The sequence below is a fragment of the Danio rerio genome, chromosome 5 (assembly GCF_049306965.1).
Source record: "Danio rerio strain Tuebingen ecotype United States chromosome 5, GRCz12tu, whole genome shotgun sequence".
Lineage (NCBI taxonomy): Eukaryota > Metazoa > Chordata > Actinopteri > Cypriniformes > Danionidae > Danio > Danio rerio.
Window position 1 is genome coordinate 57,050,889 of NC_133180.1, and position 18,573 is coordinate 57,069,461.

The following is an 18,573-nucleotide window of genomic DNA, read 5'->3' on the forward strand; positions in this document are numbered from 1 at the left end:
GAGTTTATTTGTATTTGTATATGTATGTGGGTGTATGCATGTATCAAGTTTTTATGTATATTCACAAGTTTTATGTACAGTTGAAGTTGGAATTATTAGCCCCCCTGAATTATTACCCCCCTGTTTATTTTTTTCCCCAATTTCTGTTTAACAGAGTTTTATTTTTTTTTCAGAACATTTCTTAACATAATAGTTTAATAACGTATGTCTAATAACTGATTTCTTTTATCTTTGCCTTGATGACAGTAAATAATATTTAACTAGATATGTTTCAATACACTTCTATACAGCTTAAAGTGACATTTAAGGTCTTAACTAATTCGATTAGCTAGGCAGGTTATTGTAGGCAAGTTCTTGGATGTGTGAAAGTTTGTTTTGATTATATCAAAAAATAAAATTGCGTAAAGGTGCTTCGCTTATGTGTTAATACGAAAGGTTTGATTTAAATCCTAAAGGCACCTCATAGATTACTATTTATATTCTATACTGCAATTGTTAAATATGTAGTTTACACCTCAAAAATGAACAAACAAACCCTTGGTCACTCTTCTTCATTTTAGTCCCTGATTCATTAGGGGTTGCCTTAGTGGATTGAACCACTAACTACTCTGGCATGTGTGTTATATGGCAGATACCCTTTCAGCCACAACCCAGCACTGGGAAACACCCATACCCAAACTTACACTACACACTCAGGTCAATTGTGTTTAGTCAATCCACCTGTACCACATGTTTTGGATCTAACCCTACACAGTAAAATCTTCAGAGTAAAATTTACTTAGTTCAGAGAACATTTGGTCCCTCTCTAAATTGAGCAAAATTTACTCAGCAGCAGAGTTAAAGTTAAAGAGACAATGATGGGGTTAATTAAGTGATGATTGAGGACTGATGATGAACACCTGCTGTTAATAAGCAGAAACAAGAGAAACACAAAACTACATTACCTTTAGTCACAGCCGTAGATTAAACAAACGGAAATAAAACAAATCAAATCTCTCAAAATCTCAGCAAAGGATCATTAAGTAACTCCACAAACAGCAGATTTACTTATTAACAACCTGTTTGGCCTTATTTCTGCCACACTCTATAAAATTCCATATATTGATAATATTAAGAATTAACTTTTTTTTACAACATTAAAAAAAAAAAAAAATTGTGTTTAAGCTGTCACCATTGAGGAGAACAGTAGCTGCTTTACTTGGACTCGGACTCGATTTTTAACATTAGTTTCTCTTTGTTTGCCAAATGGTGTATTGTGGCAAACATTGCATAAAGAGAGCAGCTGTGCTCTGGATAATAGATTCTGTGGTGGTTTAGTCACTGGTCAAATAAGTAGAATTGGATGTGACCTATTAAATTTATATAATGTTGTATCACAAAAGGAGCACTGTATTAAGTGCAGTTAAATGAAGCTCACTAATACTTTTATCAGATCACATTGAACAACTGGGACAATCAAAACCCACCGACATAAAGAATCAGCGTATGCTTGTCAACTATGGTGTTTTTTTTTCCCTACAGTGCATGCTGGGAACTATGGATAAATCTCGTATGATTGTCTTAACATGCACTGCAGCCAAAAAAATAAAAATCTCTAACCTCTGTTGATATAGATCCGCTGATTATTGATATCTGTGTCTCTAAAGAGATTCAGATGCTCAATGTATTTTAATTTAACACCCCACCTGAGATTCATTCTCTTGAAAAACACTGGATTTTGTTGCCACCATCTAAATGTAATTTATTGTACAGTTACTCTCATCAAGAGTAAGAATCCACACAGGATCAATAAACATGATTACATGTGCTCTCTTTATACTTGTGCTCTCTTTATACTTATCATTGCAAGTAAAGAAAACTGACATTAGAAATCGAGTCCAAGTAAATCAACCACTTTTCTCCATGATGGTGACATCAGGCAAAAAAAAAACTTTTTTTTTTTTTTTTTTTTTGGCAAATGTAAATAAGAAAAACGATTAATTCTCAATAAATCTTATATGGACTTTTGTGAACATCTGACAGAAATAAAGTCAATCAGGTAACCCATGAGCGAAGCTGCTGCTGCTTCTTTTGTTTCTGCTTATTAACAGCAGGGGTTCATCATCAGTGCTCAATCATCACTTAATTAACCCCATCATTGTCTCATTAACTTTAACTCTGCTGCTGAGTAAATTTTGCTCAATTTAGAGAGGGACCAAATGTTCTCTGAACTGAGTAAATTTTACTATGAAGATTTTACTGTGTAACCCTGACCCACACAAGAGAATATACAAACTACACACAGAAATGCATGAGACTTAAACCAACACTCTTGTTGCTTTGAGGTGACAGTGCTAACCACTGAGCCACTGTGCCGTCTAACTAAATGAACATCATAATGTTAATAAAAGAGGAATTATGCTTACTTCTGGCTGCTGTAGATATGCATTAAAATAGAAGAGAAACAATAAGTCAGTTTATATTGATATTACAGAGTAATTATACAAGCACATATCAAACAAATAATTATTAATCATGTATTAATTCAGTAGCTTTAAGAGATTAAAAAGGTTTTATGCTGGAATGGTAAAATCTCACCTGAGATGACATTTCCATCTGTTTCAAAAATAAGAAGTCATTAAGGCAAGTTATATTTGAGCTAAATAGTTTTTGAATATACAAAACTCTCACATACATCCATGTATTATTTTTAAATCACACCAGAGATACAAATACATGTTAAACATTTTACCTTTGTCATATCTTCTATTAAATTCACTGTTTTTAGTGACACCACATCCCATGGTCTCTCCTGTAAGTAAACATATGTAACAAGTAAATTTAATTCATAATGTAAAACCTTTATGGAACTTTATCAACCCTGAAAAATCAACCAAATTTTGTTATTGAAAAAACAAAGAAAGAAAGAACAAAAAAGCAAACTTTATTTATTAGGGGTCGCCACAGTGGAATGAACTGCCAATTTATCCAGCATATGTTTTGCAAAGCGGATGCCCTTCCAGCTGTAACTCAGTACCATAAAACACCCATACTGTACACTCTCACATGCGACACATACACTACAGCCAGTTTAATTTGTTCAATTGCATGTCTATGGACTGTGGGGGAAACCGGTGCACCCGGAATTAATTCAACATAAACTCAAATAGCAAACTTCTTGCTTACTTACTGAGGCAACAGTGCTAACCACTGAGCTGTGTCGCATGCACAGCAATAAATAGTAAAATAAAATAGTAACTATATTACTTTCTGGTTAAACATACTTGAGTAATCTTTTTTTGTATACACATTATTCATTATTTTTAAATGTTTCAAATATTATTAATCTGCATTCAAATAAACACTAAAATGCACAGTATCAGATAGGTTAGTAACAAAATAGCAGATGAGATGATTATAAAAATCTATTCTTTAATAAATCTTTAACATAAAAGCAGCATATGCTAAATGTCATGTTGTTGCACAAGATAATGAGATTCAGAGCACGACTTAATCTGGGGTTGTTGCTCTCCTGCAATGGCCTCAATCCTTCTTTACTTAGCAATCAACACACCCCTGTGCTTCTGTGAAATGTCAACAATTCATGTCACCATCTGTTGCTTGTCAAAATAGTTAAAGTATACAGTGTGAAAACACTAGAATATGATTATCCTGTGTTTTTATTTCTCATAGAGAATACTCAATTATCAGTGATTATGGACACTGGATTTATTGATTTTTTTTATTTTTCTTTGTCACAATAATTCAGCACAAAAAAGCTCAAATTATGTGTGCTCTGAATTTTGCATACTGGCAAGTTGTTCCATTCAAAGGATGCAAGACCTATTTCCCACTCTAAGAGGTAACTTTAAATTTTTTTTAAACAGTTTGGTATAATTACCGTAAAAAGGTTGAAACTAGTCTACTAACAATATCAGGTTCATGAAAAATTATTTTAAGGATGCTGTCATGATCTTAGTAAACATTAGTTCCACTGAGAAATAATCTGGAAACTTAGTTCTCTTCAAGGGCATGCTGGATTTAATCAGGTTATATATATGTTCGAAAACCAATTCCTTTCAACCGACAAACATGCAGAGATTAGACACAGTTAGGTAAGAGATCAAGAACTGGTTGCCACGAAAATTAAATCTAATGCCATAAGGGATTTGCAATGAACAATAATATTGCTCCAATGTGAAAATAATTTATAATCTTTATAAATATGATATTATAACATCATTTAACCCATATCAAGCCTGGCTCATTCAGGCCCATTAAGCAACACATTTCAAGCCATTTAGGTCATTAAATTTGTAGTCAAATTGTCAATATATATCCCATTGTTTGAAAGTGCCAGCAAGCCATTTCTCTTCAAAACTAATTTGCCATCAAAGTTTACAAAAGAAATGCCAAATAAAAACTCACCTGATGAGTTTCTCTAATGATCAGAGAAATCCCACAATCTTTAAATACATAATATTCCTCCCAAATGCATGTATTTCCCTGGTGTATTCCATTGGTGCAGCAGTAATTCAGTGCAAATAGTGTGAGTGAATAAAAATTAACTTGTGGACACAGAGAGTAGGCATCATTGCAGGCTTCACCATATTCGTCAATGTCCTAAACAAAAATCCTCCATTTATACTGAAACGAATGAAAAAAGTTTGTGTTGTGATGGCTCCTCAGGCCATCAGTAAGTGTGTTTTCTTTGTCTTCTTCTTAAAAGTCTGTGCTACTGAATTAAGTAGACACGACCAGAAGAGATTAGTGTAATAGCCTGATGTGACTTGACTGGACTTTGTTGAGGATATGGCACTTTCCAAACGGAAGCAGATGGAGAAGTCTGGGGGATGTTGCTGTGTAATGTCTATGTGACATTTGTAAGCTGTGTAACATTTGTAAAATGAGAAGTTTAAGCTTGTGAAAACAGAAAATAACCCTAATAAAAAATAAATATACTAAAAAAGAAGTACATTTATTTACTGCTAAGTAAACTACAAAAATGTCCATGTATTAAATAGAAATAAACTAAAATTGTACTTATTTAATGCTTTATTCAAATGCACTTTATTCAAAGTGCAAAGAAAGTTTATAGACAACATTCTTTTCTCTACTCTGTAAAGAAAGAAAAAAAAAAAAAAAAAATATATATATATATATATATATATATATATATATATATATATATATATATATATATATATATATATATATATATATATATATATATACTGCATAAACTACCAAATAATACTGCCCAAACTTTTTAGTGACTGGACAAATCTAAATTTTTCAATTGCCACAAATGAAATTCGGTAAACTGATTGTAGTAACAGCCTGTTAACATTGGCTCAATGACAAATAATGTGTTGAGCCAATTAAAAAAAACATTAAGTCTGGCTAATTATATTGTTGGCCCAATTTATTATTTTAAAGGGCACCTATGGTCAGGGCCGGAGTGGGACCTCTTTTCAGCTCTGGAGTTTCAAGCCTTAGACCAGCCCCCCTCAGTCTAGGACTGACTATATTAAAATAACGTTATTTCCAATTCAGTTGCAAATGACACTGCGTCTTTTTTAAGGACACAGCTGCTTTAGAACCTCAAATGTTTTTCATAAATATGAGAACATTACTTCTTTATGGATATCCAGTCCTTTGTAATGGTCGTCACACACAAAATAAATAAATAAATAAATGTACCCCTACATAAGTAACCCAAATAGTATTATATGTGTTAACACTTAAAATTAAGAAATATATATTTACTTTGGTGAGATTCGACCTGGTCTTCCCGATTAGCCAATCCGGGCCTGCCTATGGTGAAAAATCTACTTTTCAAGCTGTTTGGACAGACATATGTGTAGGTATAGTCTAGACCCTCATATTGGGGTGATATAAACACACCCAGTCCTTTTTTTTTTTTCAATTTAATAACATAAAAACGGTGGACAAATTGGAGCGGTTTTCAGAGCAACCGCAACTTGACGTAGGAGTGTGGTTCCCCCTCCCACCAATATTGATTGAAAGGCCGCATCACCATATCCTCAGTTTGTCATTTCACATACACCATTTTCAGCATGTGAGTCAAAGTGATGTTACTAAAGGAACACCCTTGCTCTATTTTTAGATGTATGGCTCACTGGGCTCAACACAAGATCAACATTCACCACATGATCACTCTAATCAGAGTTATTGTTTGTAACTTTAGGTAGGTTTGCATACATGTGTACTTTTCACTGCGTGTACCTTAAACTTCTGCCGTTTGCATTTCATGCGGTCACAGAAGCTCCTTCTGATCTTAACTAGGTTCAGCTGAAAATTACAAGCGCGTTGCCTCACGTGCACATCTCTCAATTGGAAATAAATAACAAACGTGCCGAGAAGCCCCTGTCTGCAGCCTGCAGATATGGGCGGGGATGAATGTGGGGCGGGGCTGCACATTCAGCCACGCCCACCTGTAATTTCATTGGTTAGTGGAAACGTAATAGCGTGAATGCCCACTACGTGATGTCAGTAAACAGGAAATGCATTTCTTAAATTTTGTTTTTATTGTTAATAAACACAAAAATACACAAAAGTGGACATTCTTGCTGAGTGTTTTATATGTTAATTATGTTAAGTTATGTGAATTTCATAATGGTATTTCTCCTGCTAAAAAATATTACAAAAGACTCAAAAGACTCTTTTCACAATGGTGTCACTTAAGAAATGCAGTGATTTTAATTCTGATATTTTAATGGTTTATTATTTTGCTTCAAAATGCTATTGCATATTGCATATTTACAACAAATAAAGACGGAGTCTGAAAAAATAAATGAATAAAAATGCTGTGTTTTTAGTTCAGTTAAATTTTTTACCTTTGAATGGGAGAGTTCTCTGGAAAATTTACAATTGAAAATATTAAAATTATACTTTGATTTAAGGCTATTCAAAATATTGGCCATGTGTCCAATTGTTTCTCTTTTAATACTGCACTGCTTTGAGTTTTATTAAGAGCAGGGATAAGATATTATTTATTAAGGGAAGTATATGTTTGTAACCTTTTTACTTATTAAATCAGATTATTTCATCATATAATGGATTTATTTTTACTTTGATGCTGCTATGAATATAAACGTATATCATCTGTTATATGTAAATGTTCCAGCATGAGTAAATTGTTTTATTAATTTTTTTCATGTTACATGGTGTGTCATCTATGGATGCAATCAATTTTATTATTTATTAATCCATTAAAGTTTTGTTCAGTTTCTCCATTTGAATGAAGACAGTGCTCTGCTGCCACCTACTGGGTGGTTTTAATATCTGTTCTACATTTTAATTAATAAGTTACAAATAATTTTATGATCTAATATTACTGAATTAAAATGCAGTCTTCTTGGTTTTATTTTTGTAATATTTGTAGATACAGGGTAAATACTTTAATACCACTTTCTAACAACCCTTCTGGATCCATTTCTTCACTGTAGATCTTTAAAAGTTTTTTTTGTAATGATTTTGTTTGGTTATTAAGAGTCACATACAACATTGTTATTCTATTTCATTTAATTAGAATATTAAATACACTTAATATTATATTAATAGGGTGGCACAAATGGACAGTTTTATTTATTACTTATCTATTAGGAAACAAATTAATGAAAATAAATTTGACATTAATAAGTGCAGCACTCGTGTAAACTTCAAAATTTTTAATTTGACAAATGCTGATAAATATATACCAACTTCATCTTCAATAAAAACACCAACACAAAGCAATACACTGTTGAAAGTCCCTCTTTCTCGGTTCAAGTAAAAATCTGGCAGATGTTTTTTTAGATGTCAGATGTCTCACCTACAGAACATTGTGTATGCACATGCACACATGTACAAAAGGAAGACTGACAATTTATAGAAAAAAAAATTATAATTTAAGATACAGCAGTTTGAAATTATTACCTTTATTAAACATAAAAACAATTATATATTTTTTACAGGGAAATTACACTACAGAAGTAACAATCTGCTGAGAAATATATTGGGAAGTCATTTGTTGAACAGAATGCTTGCAGGACCCCCCTCTCGCCATACCCAACAGACAAAGCACTTTGTCAAAGTATATGGCACTCTGATCGATGACACCTAAATAAAATCAAGTACATATTTAAGCAAGACACAACCATAATTCAAAGTTTTAAAACTAACGGAGTACTGTAAAAAGTGCTTGGCATATTCTGTACTCTTTATCATACACACACACACACACACACACACACACACACACACACACACACAGTCTGCTTCTTGAATTTTGGATTACTGACAATGGCTCGGCGAGGCAGTGGCGCAGTAGGTAGTGCTGTCAACTCACAACAAGAAGGTTGCTGGGTCGCTGGTTTGAACCTCGGCTCAGTTGCCGTTTCTGTGTGGAGTTTGCATGTTCTCCCTGCCTTCGCGTGGGTTTCCTCCGGGTGCTCCGGTTTCCCCCACAGTCCAAAGACATGCGGTACAGGTGAATTTGGGTAGGCTAAATTGTACGTAGTGTGTGTGAATGTGTGTGTGGATGTTTCCCAGAGATGGGTTGCGGCTGGAAGGGCATCCGCTGCGTAAAACCTGGCTGGATAAGTTGGTGGTTCATTCCGCTGTGGCGACCCCGGATTAATAAAGGGACAAAGCCTACAAGAAAATGGCTGAAAAGAAAATGGGCTGAATATGCAGCCCCGCCCCGTATTCAGCCCCGCCCCGATCTTCGGGCTGCAGACGGGTGTACTTGACCCAGATAGCAAAATACACTTGGGCCAGATGCGGCGGCAGAAGCGAGCCGACGCTGCCGTAACCGTGCACCGGAATCGGGCCGTGAGAAATGTGCGGTGTGGCCCGGAGCTGGCGCGACTAAAGTCTTCATATACCTTGATATAAAACCTTTTGTTATTAATACTGGAATTTGTAATTATCTACAATGTTTTATATTTTGAGGCCATTTTCTAGCCACGGTTGACCGCGGAAATGTATTTTAGACGGTTATATACACCGCCATATTGTGAAGAAAAATCACAGTTTTGTCACCGGCAAAGCGACTGATTATGTGAACGTGGCTAGTTACAAACGTGGCGTGTGTATGCTTGTAACTGTTACATATCTTCGTTTTAGTGTCTAAGTTATATTAATGTTGAGGAGTGTCCACAAACTCTCATGTCCAGAATTGTTGGTGCTTTACTATTGTTTAACTATACTTATGTTAATGTAGAATAATTATTAACATACCACGTTGTATAAATCGACGTTTTAAGTTATACTTTGTTCTTTTATGTTACTTAATAATTTGTCTTATCTGTTCTGAAACTGGTACCTTGAGCTATTTTACCTATTTTATTAATATCTCAAAATAAATAAATAGTTATTGCTTTATCTTATTGCTTTCCAGAAGTTTATGAAGTTTCCAATTGTATTTCAGGACAAGACTGAACAACATAATGCAGCCTAACAGCATCAGACCAATGAAGGCATGTCATACGAAAGCATGGCTCAGTTACAAGATGTAAGTATGTCTCATTATCTATACCATGGTTTTAATGGCTTGCATACTATTTTAAATTTGTAGGTTTTTACTTACAAACAACAATAAATGTACACCCACGTGTTTAAAATTATTTTCTAGGTATTCATCGAAAGATGAGAGATCAACTGAAGAATGCTATGGATCTGACTCTAAGGTACTCTTTCTAAACTTTCTCCACTTGATTATTATTATTAAATTCTAGCTTTGGATGGATTCATTCATATTTGTTTGTATGCCACATCTTATGTTCCAGGAATTGATTTTACAGCAGCACTCCTCATGTTGCCAGCCTTGTTAAGCGAGACACTTCAACATTTCGTTGTGCTCCGGTGCGTATGTTGTTTTCTGTTTAGTATATGCTGTGATAAATGCATTTTATAATGCTTGATATTCTTTATATTAGGATGACGCAGTGGGTAGTGCTGTCACCTTATAGCAAGAAGGTCGCTGGTTCGAGCCTCAGCTGAGTCAGTTGGCATTTGTGTGAGGAGTTTGCATAATCTTCCAGTGTTCGTGAAGGTTTCCTTCAAGTGCTCCGGTTTCCCCACAAGTCCAAAGACATGCGCTATAGCTGAATTTGGTAAGCTTATTTGTCTGTAGTGTATAAATGTGTGTGTGAATGAGTGTGTCTGGATGTTTCGTAATACTGGGTTGCAGCTAGAAGGGCATCTGCTGCATAAAACATATGCTAGATAAGTTGGTGGTTCATTCCACTGTGGCGACCCCAGATTAATAAAGGGACTAAGCCGAAAAGAAATTGAATGAATGAATGAAATTTATATTAGTCTTTTAATCTGTGATACTTTTTTTTTTTTTAATCAGTGAATATTAATTATTTTACTTTCTATGCATGTTGATTTTCTCTTCATCAGTGATAGAGTGACTGATATTAATGTAATTATTGCTTTGTCATTTACAGTGAACCATCTTCACCACATCCAACAGTTCAAGTACAGGAGGAGGCCACCGACTGGACAACTGTGTTAACAAGACGAGTCATGGCAGTCTTCAGAGTTGATGGGATTGCGATTGGCCGGGCTAATGATGTGGACAAATATACATTTTTGACATATCCATCTTATTAGAAGAACACCTTGATGTTTCTGCAGTGGAATGTTTTGAATGAACGGTGGACGGTGACAAGCCTGGATCTACTCCAGTTACCAGAGTGATCAACCTTGTTTTTTGTTTCTCTACATGCTCTTCGATAATCACAATCAAGTTAATCCAGCACACTGCTCTCATTCATGCATAAAGCAAATTTTTAAATATCTTGTGGTCCTAATGACTATCAAAGAACATTTTCCAGTTATGAGTGCCTTACATGTCATGTTTATCAAAAGCATAAACACATATTGTGTTACAACAAATTACAACTCCACTTGAGGATGATGAGGAGTAATCTACTGATGTTGAGGAAGAGGCTACTGATGTATTTGGTTTTCTGCACTGTTGAAGCAATTTATAGAGAAAGTTTGCCTTCATTCTGAAATTCAGAGAAAATGTTGATGACAAATTATTTATTATGACCGAGTATTCTGACTAAAGACAAATACTTTGGACTTTATAAAGTGCAGTACTTGATGTAGCCTGTGTAATGTGTTTATAAATCTTAAACAGTATTCTGTAGATTATTTAGTTTTTATTTATTATCTAAATTGTTCTTCTTTACTGTTTTACATGTCTGCTGTATACTTGCTGTGTAATTTTATTTCTTGACACATTCAGTTGTGAGTTGTAATGAAATATTTCTACATTAATAAATAAAAATGGACATCTGTGAACCAAAATATTTTATTTATTTATTTATGCATGCTGTCACCAAAGGATCAAAATGCCTGGGTCAGTACCCTGAAAATGCTATATAATATAAGAAGGTACATTTTTGTACCTTCGGTGGGGGTACAAAATTGTCCCTTAAAGGGTACAAATGTAGAAGGTACAATTTTGTACCTTTAAATAGAGGTACAAATTTGTACCCTTAAGGGTACCACCCCAGTGACGGGCCATTTGTACCCTAAAAGGTACAATTTTGAACCTTTTTTTCTGAGAGTGTAGATAAGAAGGCTGTGAAGCTTCATTTTGTTGGATAAGACAACAAAGCAAAAAATTATTGCATGTTTGATGAGAAAAAGAGGAGCATTCTAATTTGCTGAGATGTAATATTCAATTCAGAGTCAGATTTTGTCTGGAAACAAGTAGACATTTTTTAGAAAATACAATACAAACAAATTATGAAAAAAAAATTGTGAATGTTACTGTCAGTGAAATTTCTGAAGGTGGCAGCAGGATCAGAAAACCACTCAAAAGGTATGGATATGATTCATTTCAAATAAATGTATCTTTATTCCTATAGCGCTTTTACAATGTAGATTGTGTCAAAGCTTAACAGAAGTAAATAATGATGAGTTTGCTGACAGAGTGACTGTTGATCATTATGCTGGTGTCTGTCATGTTATGGAACCTAGCACACTGCAATGTTGAGTCCTAATGCAAAGAATAAGCAGGAGGCAGTTGTTTGGAATATGAATGCTGCTTAAAAATGAGGGCCTAGATTATATTATGACCTTAATGTCATCCCTTTTCAGAGTGAAATTGGAGTTGTGTGTGTTCTATTCGTTTGTGGAACATTTTACAGGTCTGGGGTCAGCTCTAAATAGCTCAGTGAGTGTCTGACTTTTATATGCATCATTGGAAGATACTGTTTAGAATTATGAATACACATGAACATTTTCTATGTAAATTCTATATGTTTTAACCATTCATGTTAAAAGACCTAGATGTATGACAGTTAATGACGTAAAGTGAAAGTATACTTGTTGATTTGAGACTGCGGACTGCAGTTTGCAAACTGCAAACTATCTTCAGTAAACTTTATTTAATTGAATCTCTGACTTCAGCTCTTCTTTAACTGACAGACTAGTCATTTTGGGGTTAAAACTGTTGGTTAGTCAACAATGTGAACTCAAGTTATTACCAGTGCATATTACAAGTATGCTCTGATTGGTCAATAAAAAATCCTATGGCTTGTAAACAGTAGAGGTGTAACCTTGGTGTCCTGTTCCCTCTATCGGACCATCGTCATGGCCTCCAAAGCATCCCCATCCACTGAATTGGCTCCATCACTGTCTTACCACCCCACCTATAGATGGTGTGCGGTGAAGCACTAGCACCATTGTCCTGTGGCTGCCGTCGCATTATCCAATTGGATGCTGCACACTGATGGTGGTGTGGAGAGAACACTCACCCTCATGAATGTGAAGCAATTTGGGTGTATTGGGTGCCATACAGGATAAATGCACTACATAAATACACATTACATTACATGATATTACGATGGCCACAAGACCTGACATAGCACAAGCATTGAGTGTTGTATCAAAGTTCAACACCAATCCAAGTTCTGCACACTTGATGGCAGTCTTTGTAACTTATTAAATAAAAGGTAGCACAGATATCAAAATAAAAACATAGTAAGCACTGTCTTAATTCATCCAAACACAAAAAAATTAATGAAGCATGTGAGAATAAATAAGTAAAATAATAGTGAAAAAGACTGCATTTATAGATGACACAAGTTGTAATATGAGATTTTTATAAAGAATTTTACTTGTGCTGTAACATTTACATATAATAGATAATGTAAATTTATATTTACAGCAGCAATAAAATAAAAATAAATTCATGATTGAGGAAAGACTGAAATAATGATGAAAAGCTTGTAAATATATACTTTTCTTATTAAACAAGTTTATTCCTATTCTTAATAACTTGAGAAAAAGTAATAATTTTCAAACTCAGAAAGCAGTTCATTATTGAAAAATAAACATTTGCACAATGCCCAATAAGTTAATCTTAATATTTTAAATTTGTTGTGAATTTTCCAGAGAAGTATTGCATTTAAAGGTAAAAACCGAGACACCAATAAACTGTGTTGTGGAAAGGCGGAAGTGACATCATTGTGAAAAAGAATTCTGGGAAAAGACATTCTATCGGTTGCATCATTTTTCTTAAATTGGATTTATCATTTAAAAAAACTTTTTTTCTATCCCAGCATCTTGGCTAAATGTACCCACCAGCTTCTGTCCAACAAGGCCTCCTAACCATTCCTATATCATAATTGGCTTCATCAATCTCTCCTCTTCATCAATAAGCTGACGTGTAGTGTGTGGTCTGGCACAGAATGGCTGCATGCCATCCAGACATTGTTGGTGGTTGAGGAAACTCCCACAAAATCTGTAATTTGAGTGTCCAGAAAATATATAGATGTAATGAACTATTTTTCTGCTTCACTTGGCCATTAAAAAAAAATCCACTGGTCACAATTGTTTAAAAATATTTTATAACTGGGAAAAAAAAGTTTAAATCTGCAAAATTCTTGGCAAAGAGATTTGCTTACTGAGTCTGAATAATAATAATAATAATAATAATAATAATAATAATAATAATAATACACATTTAAATACATAAAAAAAATTTCTCCACATTCTCAGAGTACTGATAATCTACCAATTTAAATGTTTGATACAAAAGCAAATATTATAAAGAATAATTAAGATTTAACATAAAAATAATGTTCTCTCAATAGAAATGATAGAAGTGAATCAGAGATACACGAGTTGCACACACTTAAGTCTATCTCATCTTACTCAAGAGAAACTTGTATTTGATGCACAAAAATTTCTTGACCATTTCCACAATCAATTTAAAAGTGAACCACTAGTTATATATTACACTAATAGTCTGAACAATGGTATCTTTACACTAGTCCCATAACCTTGAGGAGCAATCTTTTTCAAGAATTCTCTAGAATCTGTTCTCATTTTACCAGTAATATCAATCCATGAATTTTAGCTGAGGTCACATATTGCCTATCCTGATGTTGGGATTCAGCAAAGGATCCAGATTTGGATCTGTTTCAGCAGAGGCCCGACCAAATTTGGCCATGATGATGATGAGGGTGAAGAAACCGATCACTCCAAACAGCAGCAACAAGAAGATTCGATGTTTCAGTGCGAGTGTCTTTTTCTTAGTGCTAGTACAATTCCTAGGAAAATAAATGAATGCAAAAAATTACATATTATAGAAAGACACTATACTATTACTTAAATAAATTGGCTAAATTAAATCAGTACATTTGGCAAGCTAGTAATTTTAAAAATGCATTGTACTGGAATTACACATTACTTTTATAAAATAGCTTCTGAGAAAATTGCACAATTACAGGTTTAGCCATAGACGGCATTTATGAGAAACAAATCATTTTCAGCAATAGACATAGGACACTCACTTTAGCACCTGTGCAAACCAGTTAAGTGCAGGCCGTCTGCGGTATTTATCATCATCAAAATCAATCTGCATGACTGCACTGTGTCCTAAATCACGTGTGTCATACAGCTTCCTTGGGGAAGTAACTGTAAAAAAAAAAAAGACAATTTTAAGAAAAATAATATGTTAGAGACTATAGTTTACAATGTGTTTTTTTTTTTGTACATAGAACACACTATCTGAGATATTGTATTCCTAATGCAAATACAATTGCATACTATTTCCAGACAAAAACAGACACCTGACCAGTGTTGGGCACCTTCCATTAAAATAGTAATTAGTAATAGTTACTAGTTATTTCTCACAAATAGTAACCAAGTTAGTAACTGAGTTACATAAATTTAAAAGAAACTAATTTCCAGGGAAAAATAACTATTGCATTACTTTAAAATAAATCACTTTAATGTTGTTGTGAAACAAAAGCAGATATCATGTCAAATTTAAGACCTTTTTAAGACCATTAAGTATTAAAGTTAAGACCTATATCATAATATCAAAAACACGTGAGAGAAAATGCAAAAATCACAAAATTTGTGAAAAAATAAATTTATTTAAATTGAACAGTACTAAAGACAGGTTAGATGCACCATTGAACTACATTAAAAAAATTTAATAATAAAATAAAATAAAAAAACATCTTAAGGCTGATTTATATTTTCGCCCGGCCGCACATCGCGCACCTCCGATGACTGCGCGCGCACCTCATGAAATGGGCGAGGCTTTTATACTTGACGCATTCGCCATTGGGATATTAATTAAAACAACAGGGGGCTGTCAAAAGAAACCCAAAATAAAGTCAAACGCATAAACAGTAGCAGGAGTTTCCGGAACTACTTCATATAATTAATATCTTTCAATATTTTTAAACTAAATATTTTTATTATTTTTATAATTTATTATTATGATTATAAAGTTTTATAACAATTCAAGATTTTTTAAATCAAACTTTGATGATCCCTTGTTGTTTTTTTACTATCTTGGACAGTTCTACCTATTAAAGTTAAATATCAATGACAAGAGAACATGGGTTGCTATACAATTATATTCTTTTATTATTATAAGAATAAAAGAAAAAAAAATACTTACTGAAAATACTGACTTTTTTTTTAATTTGCCGACTCAACAATTCACACATTACTGCCTGGCTAGTTTCTGTTCTCTACTTATAAGCTAAAACGGCAATAATAGTCTAACAATCCTGTCCATTATCACCAATAAAGCCAAGAATTTGGGCATCAGTATATTGTAAACTGATAGGTTCAAATATCCTTTTCCAGTTATCAAAGAAATAATGTCACTTAATTGTAGTTTGTAGCTATTACATTATTTTAACTTCAAAATTTTAATATATACATCAGTTTAAAACTTATAAATGGTGGAAACACATATTCTGTATTATTAAACCACATGGGTCTCCACTTTTGCCATGGCATCTTTTATTTATTTTTATTTTTTAACAAACTTATCCCTCAGGTTTTTCCAAATTTACAAAACTGTCCTCCTTTCCCACAGCTGTTGCAATTTCTAGATTTATTGGTCATCTGGTTATCTCTATGATGGAAAGATCATAAAGATGTCTGTACAGTCATACCCATTTCAGACAAAATCTCTTCTAAGTGATTCATATTCAATTTAAATCAAATGCGGTGCCGCGCAACTGTTCAACCGAAATCTGTTCACTACATTTAAAATTAAAATTATGTTGAGCGCACAGGATGTGAACCTCCCCAAACACAGCGTTGACGTCACATTAGCCGCATGTACTGGGCTAAATAACAGAAAGCTGATTGGCTATTGCAAGTTGGTCTCATTTGTAGTTGTAACAAGTTACATTTGGACTAGTGAAATAAAAAACACCTTGAAAACCAAGCAACAACAACAAAAAAAGAATTTAAATGAGCATTAGAGGTAGCGTTACATGGACATTAGGAAAGTAAGACCTGTGCAAAAATATTAAAGACCTAGAACAGCGAATTAAAGACTTTTTAAGGCCAAAAATTTGGTTTTTTTAATTTTAGACTTTTTTTTTCTTTCAAGACCCCCCTAAAACCCTGCTTCATATGAGACACAGTCATACACTTGTACTGCATGTCTTTGGACTGTGGGGGAAACCGGAGCACCCGGAGGAATCCCACGTGAACACCAGGAGAACATGCAAACTCCATGCAGAAATGTCTCGAAGTAGCAACATTCTTGCTGTGAGGCGACTGTGCTACCCACTGCGCCACCATGTTGAGCTATAGTTGCACAACAAAACACAATAGATGGTTTATAATTTATAGATATAAGCAATTATTTTGTTAAATTCTGTCTAAGTAATAAGTGTTTGCAGTGGAGCAAAATTAAGTTTAAGTTGCTTTGATGTCATGGCTTTGTCTCCTCATTAGGTAGCAGAGCTCACGTTATCACCTGCGTTCTTACTGTGAGTTCACACCGAAGGCGGTGAGAGCGTCAAAGGTCGCCCTGGCGGCCCTGTCGACAGCGCTGTCTGCCTTCACAGCTCCAGCAGTAAGAGTGTCAAAGTTCACTATATTGATCTCGTATTTAAAGGAGCCGTTACCACATATCAGCAAATCAGTTAGATTCCCGCATAAAACATTCTTTCTGAAAATGTTGCACACTTTTTATCAAATTCATTTAACAAGGGAAGATTTAGTTGAATGTGGTAAATGCTTTGCTCCACTTAATTATCCAATTTGTCCATATGTCTGAAATATTCTGAAGCAGCAATCCTGTTTTGTATTGTCGCATGAGCAAAAAAAAAAAAAAAAAAAAAAAAAAAAAAAAATATATATATATATATATATATATATATATATATATATATATATATATATATATATATATATATATATCTATATATATATATATATATATATATATATATATATATATATATATATATATATAACTCGCCAGTAACTTTTTTTTACGTTTGTTCCTGAAAGAAAACATTGTAAATAACTGGATATGCGGCGACCACAATAATCAAACCCTTGGGAACAACTGTGGTAGGAACCAAAGTTCACAGTGACTGTGATCTGTGGACTCTCAAGCGGTGGACTTCTACATTCCGATTGCTTGTCGCCGAACCACGTCATGGCTCATTACCATAAAAATGACATGATTTCAACCCTCCTTGATGCCCACACTGGCGAAGATGCATTGTGCTGCTCTTCACCACCAGCTCAAGTTTAAAAATTACAAAAAAAGTTACTTTTAAAATTACTAAAATTACAGATGCCGAGAGACTCTTTTTTTTCCCTGGGCATAAGTTGCACAATGCATAAACATTATTGCCTTTCACCTCAATGAGGGAAAAGTAGTGCTACTTCTAGTTTGCAAAAGCTACTTTTGAACTTGTTGGATTTGTCATCGTTCTGACTCCTGGTATTGGTGTATGCGACTGACTCTGCGTGTGCTTGTGTGTGAACACCCGTGCTATTCTGCCTCTAATTGGCTAATAATGGAAATGTACTCTGAGCCAATCATCACATTCTCAGTTACACCACTTTCACAGACACACCAATCATCATCACTGGTTGGTTTTTGTGTCCCGCAGCCCAAACACACACAGACATACACCCCAGAAAAAGAGGTCCTATGGCAGGCTAAGTGAGATGCGGCTTGCATAAAAACGGATTCAGTGTTCTCTATTAGTAGTAACATGCATTTTATTGTCAGTAACTGTAATCGCCTTCTTACGGGGAAAACTTATAACATCT

The 18,573-nt window shown here is 34.1% G+C and overlaps 2 protein-coding genes and 1 long non-coding RNA gene across 15 annotated transcripts in view; 1 reads left to right on the forward strand and 2 right to left on the reverse strand.

Moving 5' to 3' along the window:
• Positions 1-4,775, reverse strand: part of ppef2a (protein phosphatase with EF-hand domain 2a) — a 46,785-nt gene extending 42,010 nt beyond the window's left edge. For 4 of the 7 annotated variants that reach the window (XR_012406358.1, XR_012406357.1, XM_009301816.5 and 1 more), the window contains exons 1-4: positions 4,408-4,677; positions 2,732-2,791; positions 2,578-2,595; positions 2,406-2,414 (exon numbers count right to left, since the gene is read on the reverse strand). Coding sequence is in view for 2 of the 7 variants with exons in the window: in XM_009301816.5 (XP_009300091.2) it covers positions 2,406-2,414; positions 2,578-2,595; positions 2,732-2,783 (79 nt within the window). In the remaining 5 variants the exon portion in view is untranslated. Of the gene's footprint in view, positions 1-2,405; positions 2,415-2,577; positions 2,596-2,724; positions 2,792-4,407 lie in introns of all 7 variants that reach the window. The other 3 variants (XR_012406359.1, XM_073951437.1, XM_073951438.1) reach the window with 2 other exon arrangements.
• LOC137495634 (uncharacterized) lies at positions 3,566-11,306 on the forward strand. 3 transcript variants are annotated; one of them, XR_012406361.1, is made up of 6 exons: positions 3,566-3,841; positions 9,416-9,499; positions 9,620-9,674; positions 9,774-9,849; positions 9,924-10,100; positions 10,440-11,306. It is a non-coding gene; the product is annotated as an uncharacterized lncRNA (long non-coding RNA). The 3 variants fall into 3 exon arrangements; XR_012406360.1 differs by lacking the exon at positions 3,566-3,841 and adding an exon at positions 8,728-8,817; XR_011015585.2 differs by lacking the exon at positions 3,566-3,841 and adding an exon at positions 8,739-9,306.
• Positions 7,660-18,573, reverse strand: part of zfpl1 (zinc finger protein-like 1) — a 32,390-nt gene continuing 21,476 nt past the window's right edge. For 2 of the 5 annotated variants that reach the window (XM_073950021.1, XM_073950022.1), the window contains exons 7-9: positions 14,811-14,934; positions 14,349-14,567; positions 11,301-13,756 (exon numbers count right to left, since the gene is read on the reverse strand). In XM_073950021.1, the coding sequence (XP_073806122.1) occupies positions 14,381-14,567; positions 14,811-14,934 (311 nt within the window). In that variant the 3' untranslated portion in view covers positions 11,301-13,756; positions 14,349-14,380. 5 annotated transcript variants of the gene reach the window in all.